This window comes from Durio zibethinus, chromosome 23 (genome assembly GCF_047325235.1).
Source record: "Durio zibethinus cultivar Kanyao isolate XHJ-2024 chromosome 23, ASM4732523v1, whole genome shotgun sequence".
Classification (NCBI taxonomy): Eukaryota; Viridiplantae; Streptophyta; class Magnoliopsida; order Malvales; family Malvaceae; genus Durio; species Durio zibethinus.
This window is the reverse complement of record NC_143184.1, coordinates 5,276,829-5,285,225: the sequence shown is the minus strand read 5'-3', so window position 1 is coordinate 5,285,225 and position 8,397 is coordinate 5,276,829. Positions and strand designations below refer to the sequence as shown.

General features: G+C 35.1%; 1 protein-coding gene and 1 long non-coding RNA gene across 9 annotated transcripts; both read right to left on the bottom strand.

Moving 5' to 3' along the window:
* On the bottom strand, nucleotides 1-4,075 carry LOC111313429 (uncharacterized). Of its 7 annotated transcripts, none has more exons than XR_016332792.1 (4): nucleotides 3,767-4,075; nucleotides 3,027-3,185; nucleotides 791-1,396; nucleotides 1-583 (listed from the first exon to the last, which is right to left on the bottom strand). It is a non-coding gene; the product is annotated as an uncharacterized LOC111313429 (long non-coding RNA). The 7 variants fall into 7 exon arrangements; XR_016332795.1 differs by having other exon boundaries at nucleotides 791-857; nucleotides 3,767-4,040; XR_016332793.1 differs by having other exon boundaries at nucleotides 1-689; nucleotides 791-867; nucleotides 3,767-4,038.
* Nucleotides 4,076-4,265: 190 nt separating this feature from the next.
* LOC111314261 (heat stress transcription factor A-7a-like) lies at nucleotides 4,266-8,149 on the bottom strand. Of its 2 annotated transcripts, XM_089752764.1 has the most exons (3): nucleotides 7,103-8,149; nucleotides 5,575-6,404; nucleotides 4,266-5,418 (listed from the first exon to the last, which is right to left on the bottom strand). In XM_089752764.1, exons 1-2 carry the CDS (start codon nucleotides 7,406-7,408, stop codon nucleotides 5,619-5,621), a joined length of 1,092 nt encoding a protein of 363 aa, XP_089608890.1. In that variant the 5' UTR covers nucleotides 7,409-8,149; the 3' UTR covers nucleotides 4,266-5,418; nucleotides 5,575-5,618. The 2 variants fall into 2 exon arrangements, with proteins under 2 accessions (XP_089608890.1, XP_022771156.1); XM_022915421.2 differs by lacking the exon at nucleotides 4,266-5,418 and having other exon boundaries at nucleotides 5,428-6,404; nucleotides 7,103-8,148.
* Nucleotides 8,150-8,397: the final 248 nt, after the last annotated feature.

Here is an 8,397-nt window from a genome sequence, read left to right as displayed (position 1 = left end):
ATAAGAAGAGAGAGCAGAAGCAGGACCTTGCCATTATTAAAAGGGAACAATTAAAATGCAAGAGACCAAGCTCAAGTCAACTTTATACATCAAGTTGACCTGCCATTGCCAAAGTATTGTAGCAGACTTACTACAGTGTGGGAGTGGGACTCTGTCAACATTATTTCAATGGCTGCTATTGACTTGTATTTGCTTTCCTCCAACCCATAATTTCCAAAAGAGTTTAGAACCGTTCTACTGATACTTCTTTGTAAGACTGGAAGAATTAACCTTCCTGCAGTGGTTGGTTCCACAAAATGACTTGAACCATGGGAAACCACACATTTACTTTTACCCTGCCATAGTGCAACTTATGCATTTAGGCATAAGTAAGCAATGACACCATCGGATTCATATCAAAACGAAAAAATTCCTTAAATGAATAAGAGGAAGTTGCAAACTACCACAACTAGAGCTTGTGACATGCTTGCTTAGTGAGGTTAGGGCCAAGAATTCAAGATTAATGCCATCATACAGTTCTGCTCTGCTGTCTAAGGTCCTCTTGCCCTTGACTCAGTGTCTTCTTTAGTTTCTCTTAACTTAGCTGCAGGTTAATGGACATAGAAAAACATTGCCTTGTCAGATGGTAGCCCACCAGACAAAAATCACATGTCGTGCATTGCACCTAGGAACAGAACCCCTTTGCACACCTAACATATAAAGGATTTCTCTTCTAGAAAGTGATGAAAACACTAACAAAGGTAAGCAAAATTTATAGTACAATTAAGAAAAGGGCAACTAAACTGCTTACATTACTCTGAACTTCATAAAGTTGAGTAATCCATCCCACTTCAATCGGAGATGCTAAATCTTCTTTCCTGCACGACTCTGTCATTGTAAGTCCGGTTAAGATTCGCAAGAGCCAAAAGACCATGGAAGTCCAATGCCCGCATAACAAGAATAGAATGGACAAAATTTGGAGACTCCATGCATGTGATATGGTTATAATGGTAAAATGTAGCCAAGGCAAGAACCAACCTTATGTTAGCACAGATGAATACAAAACAGCTTATCACTCTTAATCAAATCATATGATGCTCCACCAGATATATCCAACAACTGAAAATTTAGATAATCTATTTCAAAATATTTGGACACTTATTTGTTTTGCATTTTAGAGCAGCAGTAGGCCCCATTCATTATTGTCTCCAAAACCCATCAAAAGGTTTCAAAAATTTGTCTATGCAATGAGAAGCATCATTTGACAGGTGTTACCATGATGCGAATACTCCTATGTACCAAGGAAATTTTGCCACGCATTTAAGTGACCAATTTAATTCAAATTATGCTTGAATATTGCAGCCTTCTCATTTTAAGAGCTGCCTTCCACTTCTTGACCTAGTGACAACATGAAGCTCTGTAAAGGCATGTGTAAGCTTGGTACGAATCCAAGAAACCCCTCCCCCATTATCAATATATAAAAAGAAAAGCAACTTTGGTGTGCCAAAAAAGAACAAAAAGATTAAAGAGGAGAAAATGAAAGTACTAAGAAACAAGTTACAAATATAGAAAACAAACAAAAAGAAGAAAAGATTAACACAATTAATCTTTCATGTAGACCATCAAAGAATCCCCAGGGAAGTTAGCTAAACGAATAACAACACCTAAATCAAGAAATTGCAAAAGAAACATTATTATTTGTCACATTACTGAAAAAGTCAACCACTTGCATCAATGTAAGGCCACATCAACCTTGCATGACCATCAAATAGAAACAATTATTGCATAGGTTGGATCGCAAACTGCCTTTAATTGTCAGCAATTTTTTGTCAACTTTTTAAAAGAAATGGCAGGCATTATTCTTTTGTGATAGTTTAGGGGTTTAACCAGGTAGTAGTTAAACAATTGAAGTATGAAATCCACTTCCATAAATGAAAAAACCTATTTTACATATTAGAGGGATACAACTGCAAACTCTCACATATATGATGCTCAAAACAGTCAAAGAACAGCCAATGTATGCAAGTGAGCACTTTTTCTGTGAAGCCTATTTTCTCTCTCTGATCTTTTTTTTTCTCTCCAAAAATTCTTTTTTTTTCTAAGTATAAAAAAACAAAACAAAAAAGAAAGGGAAAGAAAATATCCACATGCATTGAATGTGAAATGTACTTGCAAAATTAAAATTCCATGAAACACGAGATTAAATAACAGTCAGAAGCGTGTCAAATGGAACTTCTAATATTTTCTTCTTCTATGCCAAGAGAAACAACTCATATTTTGCAGATATGCACTAAGCTGGTCATTCATTTTGCCAATTTCTCTTTACTGCACTCTCATAATTTTTGACCTCCCCTTTTCCACTATAGCTAGAATAGCCAAAACTAGATATCATGTCAAACATTTCCCCCAGTTATACATGATCATCCCATGAAATGACTCCATAGATCTAGTCAGCTACACTGATATGTTCAACCATTCCTAGTGCAAGGACAGCTTATCTTGACATTATTTCTAGTCACTCATGCACTAACAAATTTCTCATCACTTCATTTTTGTGTTTTGGTTCCTTATTCTAGACCATTAAACATGACTATTCTATGGATGTTTACCTCCCTCCAATTTCTCTTAAGGATAGACCATTATCAAGTATAAACTTAGGCCAAAATTTATTTTACTACAACACCACTTTTATCTCCATATGACAATGTCTTATTATAAACAAAGAAAAACGCACTTCCCAAGCATCTGTTAATCTCATGTTGGCCATATAGCCACCCACTTGTTTAAATTATAAGACATAAAACAGATACTCATTAACACAATGTGATTGACAAGATTAGAATCATTTAAATATTGACCCAATTTAATTATCCCAAATGTGAACTGATAGAAAAAAACCATGTTTTTAGTCTTTACCTTTTTCTATGTATTTGATAAATGATTACATGTTTGGCAAGTTAAACGTTGCTATCTAATCAGAAGTATTTCTCATCATTTTATGTGTGAAGTGGCCCTAACATTACTTGTTTCAAGAAATAACAGCTTACCTTTTAACTGGCAGGATTTTTAATGGGTCCTGCAACTGAACCCCATGCTTCATTCATAAGGCATTACCCCACTTGTCAATAGAACATTAACCACCACTACAGTCTACAAATACCTAAGCAGACGGGTTCTTATTCAGCATCATCCAAGCAGATGTTGGCCTGCATTCATAAACAAAATGCTTAAGTCAGATACATTTGATTTACAACTTTTTTAATTGAAATATGACCTCCAAGGGTGGTGGTCTGATAAGAATAATAGCGAGTGAAACAGAAAGTTACATTAAAAAGAATTGAAAATACAATAAAATCAACCTGTTCCTGATTGACCAAACCCACATCAACTACGAGCCATAGATCATTAGTTTAAACTTGTATTAAATTTCAATAAAGCTACAAATGATTTCTTTATGTTAACTTTACATTTTTTTCAAGCATCTTTAAATAGGTTATTTTAAGCCACGTTAATAGCCAAACACAATTAAAATAATTCATCGCGACTCATATACAATATTGAAAAAAAAAATGAACAAATTCATTCTCGGATTTTAAGCATTAGCATAAAAGAGATACGTGATCCATTGACTTAATCAACTGAATTTCTACGAAAAAGAAAAAAAAATCTAAACCAGTGAGCTTTCAACTATTCAAAATGACGTTTATTCCAAAGTTCATGGATTTACGACAAGTGTAGCATCTAACGGAACAGGAATGTGGAAAGTTAATAGAGAGATGTTACTCACCCTAATTTGACAAAATCCTGCTCGAAATGGTTTATGCATCTTCGCAGAATCTTGAAAAGGGGGGGAACAAGGAGAAAAGTGTGACGCAATTTCAGTGGGAATATCTATCCTTTCACCAGCAGCTAGTATTTGAAATGAGACACCTGATAATTTCAGAAGGTTGTTTTTGTTCCTATTTGGATTTGTAGACAGAAAGCCCATTTCAATGGACCTTAGTTGTAGTTTGCTTAACCAAATTCTAAACAAGGAAGTTGGGTTGGGCTCGCGGAATCTCAATTTAATTGCAAGTTTTGCATTTCTTTAAAGATATTTTATGATAAAATAAAGTTAATGTGAATTGCGAGATTTAAATTTCAATATTTTTAATATTTTTAATTATAAAAAAAAAAAATCATATGAAACTTATTCCCAGAAAAAATATATTCTTCAAAATAGATATGTTATTGGTCATTCCATGATTCAAATGTAATGATAATTATCAAGTTGACCTAACAAAAATTTTTTTCTTAAAGTTGTGTGTCCCAAAAATTATTTTCAAAATAAATTATGAGGACTGAGGACCAATTACTATAAATCTAAATCTTGAAAAACCAATAACTCACTGTAGTAAGCTGAAAGCCATGGCCATGATCTTTCACTGTCGTCTGTTAATGTTTCAACCCACTTTCTTTTCCATCTTTTATTGCAAGGAGTAATTTTTCTCTTCATGTTTAGCCAATTTTCATGTTCCAAGAGCCAACAAATTAGGGTTTCCAATGGACTTGTGAAGTAACCAAGATCTGATTCTCCATGTCATTTCCCCCACAAAATGAGAAAATTTGACAACTACATGAATGTCGCTTTGAGTTTATGATCGTGTTCATAGCTTCCGATGAAAACCAAGTCCTTTCACTCTATAAATCTAAATTTTGAAGAAATAGACAGCAACCAAAATATAAAAAATCTCTGGTGCTTATCAGGGAATTCTTGAATTCATCATCTGGAGGACAACGATGAAAGCAATGTCAACAAAAACAAGCAACGAAATCATTTGTTTGGTTTTGCAGAGCGGCACATTCCCGGTTGGTAGCTCTGCAATTGGTGAAAGAGATAGCGAATTATGAGAATCCAGTTGCCATGGCCAATAATATATCTTCATGGTACAAATGTAACACTTCATGGTTGTTCATTATCACCGACCACGGATCCTACTACTGTCTCACAAGAAAGAAAGAGACAAACTTAAGTACAGGAAAAACTGAACCGACAAAAAAAAATTAAGAACTACCAAGTGATCTTTGGATCCAATACGTTTTCTTGCAACTTGCAGCTACATGTTGTCCATTTTCAAGAGCTTTAGAACAATCTACACTCATTTAAGGCCAAGAAAAGAATTACAAGAGGGCAGCCAATTAGTGAATTAAATACATTTTGCAGAGTACAATGGGCGTTGTTCAAGGGGTTAAAAAAACAAGAACCTTGAAACAAGTCATGACGGTGAATACCACAGGTTCTGATCTACAGCTGCAACCTTACAAAAGACAGAGAAAGATAAGCGGCAATGATTTACAAAAGGGAAAAAATGGAATGGTAGATGAAGAAAAAAGGGTCTGAAACACCAGTAACATGAGAGATTTCCACGGATACAGTTCTTGGTAGGTAATTCCCTTGTCCTGCCAATAACAAGAAAGCATCAAAGCGAAGTGAAGGCCATGGCCTAACTGTTTTTTGAAGACCCATTTGCAGAAAAGTTAGAGATAAACTAATACAACAAAACGTGCTAGGCGAAAGACGTTCCACCAAAGTGAAATTGCTGAACTGCTGCTTACAAGTAGCTATGCTATAGAATCTTCAATCTAGATGTTCACTTTCTCTACTTTGGACTTGAACCCAAATAACCCAACCGCTCAGCCAATACATTCTCATCTTCATCTTCACCTCCTTCAGTTCCCAGTATATCCAACTCTCCTTCAAATCTATCATTCAATAATTCTTCCCAAAACCCTTCATCGAGTTCTTTGTCATGACTCTCTCGATGTTCGGGCTCATATTGTGCTTCCTCTTGCTCCCTTCTTGCCCTACCACAGCCTTGCATTTCCAGCGCAAGTGCTTCCAACTCAGTTACTTGGTATCCATAATCACCAAATGCTAGAGGTTTAGTTTTAACAGGATTCGTTTGCTCGCTACCTCGACTTGATTCACCTGCATCTACACCATCAGGTCGTTGATCAATTGGCCGCCTCCTTTTCTTAGACATGGCTTCTTCAAGCTCCTTTCTTTTCTCATTTTGTTGCATTAGCTGCTGGATAAAAGCTGGATTCTGCATTGCTCTAGCCAAGAAAGACATCATTTGCTGCTGCTTCTTTTCTGTGCCTTTCAGCTTTTCTTCCATGGCCTGAAGATTGATTCGAGTATTCTGTTGTTGCTGTCTTAGCTTCACTAATTCCATCATTAGAACCTGCTTGTCACGCCTCAAACGATCAACTTCTCCATCTAGTCCAAACCTGCCAACTTCAACACAAGGACCAAGAGCTTCTTGAGATGGTGGGGGCAGAGATGTTGTCTTTCTTCTCCTGATGCTCTTCATGATGTGCTTCTGGCCCCTGAGAAACCCTTCATTCGCAAATTCCCATTTGTCTGGATCAATCTTTCTAAAACTCTACGGGAAAAAGAAAATTCCATATTCATTACCATCATTTATCAACTACCAAAATTTCAGACTCGATGAAATCAACACAATAACCAATCAAAAACTTGAGACAGACTAATAATTTGTTTTAATTTCATTGGTGATGGAGACAGATTGAGTTAACAATTGATCAAGCACTTGATAAAAGAGTATGCAGACAACAAACTGAATATTTTATTTCTTAGTCTTGCCACCAAAAAAATAATTGAGCAAGGTCCCACTTCCAGAAAGAACCATTGGGGCTGAAAGAACAATATAAAACCAAGTGGAACTAAAAGCTACTACTTACCGATTGCTCAAAAGTTAAAATGCAGAAAATAATGGAGAGGAAAGCCCGGAAAAGTGATTCAAAGAACATTCTGCCAAAACGGAATAAAAAAATACTTGCATGGATTTATAGGCTTTTTATGATCTGTAAGCCATGTGACATTCCAGAACATCCAAGAACAATCTCAAGCGTCAAGTAATAAATAATGAAATAAATATGCTCAGAAAAAAATGAAAATTTACTAAAAGTGGGGAAATTAAGAGAAACCCAAAAGAATATTTTACTCAAAATCATTCCCAAACTTTCAAAGTACCCCTGTTTTAATCTTTCAGAAATGTGGTAATTGGGAAAACAGAAAATTCAAAATTGAAAACATAATTTAAGATATAAGAACACTTACATAAGTATTGAGCTGTCTAACAAAACTAGAGAAATTATTGTGCTTGAAATATCTAGGGAGGAGATTAGTGGAGAACGAGTGAGGATCCCATACAACAAAGCTGCTGCCTCCTCTGCTCCAAGAAACTATGTTGTTAGTATTAGCATCATCCACCATGTCAAAGGTCTTAGTTAGGAATGGCGGTGGCCCTGAATCGTGGAGACCCTCCATCGGCTGTGGCGGCATCATCGTCACTGGCGGGTCATCTTCAGACTGTGAATAACTTGAACTCGGGTACTCTTCCTTTACCGGAAAATATGGATTCATGGCTCAAAAACCCTGCTATATTTTTTTCTTCTATGAATTGAATACGATGTGATTTGATTCGTTATTGAATCCAATTTCTTGCTTTGACAATTTCTAAGTTTATTGTTGAAGATTTGTTTTGATCAAATGCACAGTGGTTAAATGAAGAAAGTAAAGGAAACGGTGGGAATTTGAAAACAGGGGAAGCTTCATATACTCCAAGCTAAGATCTCAAAGACGTTAAAGAAGAAAAAAAAATTGAACCTGAATCCAAAGAGTATCAATACAACTATAAATAGAAAGCGAAACAGAAAATTAGGAAAAGAAAAATAAAAAAAAGAACAAAGTGACTTCGGATTTTTTTTTTTTTTTTGCTGGGGAGGTTTCCTCTTTAGGAAGGTCGTTTATACCGTTATAGTAGAGTTTGGTAGTTTTGTCACGCCCACGCCCACGCCCACGCCCATATTTAAAGAAGCCAGGAAATAAATGGTTTAAACTTTATATGTATACTGCGAGTTTCTTTATTAAAAAAATCATTTAGAAAGTTCTAGATGTATAAAATGGAATCATTATTTTATTTTGGTGAAACTATATAAGATGTTAAAAAATATTTTTTATTTTAAAAGTTAAAAGAATCCTTTATTTGTAGCTCTTTCTTCATTTGGGGAAAGTGTGGTCCTTAGAAAGTTCTGGAAATTCAAGGATAAGGAGAGCATGGTGGAGGCATGGTACGGGACCCATTTTTTAATACATATATTTTTCCTTTTAAAATAATAGATCCCATTGTAATCTAAATTATAAGTCATTGGATGATAAACCCCACTTATAATTGGGGTCTAAATCAATCGGAAAATCACTATTAGATTTTTTAGTTTTGACAAAAAAACTTTTTTTTGAGTAAGTCTGTCGACTTCTCACAATCCGAATTGTCAGAATGTGTTTGCAAATAAATTTACTTTTTTTATTATATATAATTTTGAATTATGAATTGTGATTAAAAATTATAAATA

Coding starts and splice junctions, on each gene's coding strand:
- LOC111314261 (XM_089752764.1), bottom strand. CDS start 7,408: ATGAATCCATATTTTCCGGTAAAGGAAGAGTACCCGAGTTCAAGTTAT. Junction 6,405..7,102: donor TTAGACAGCTCAATACTTAT/GTAAGTGTTCTT, acceptor TTTTTCCCGTAG/AGTTTTAGAAAGATTGATCC.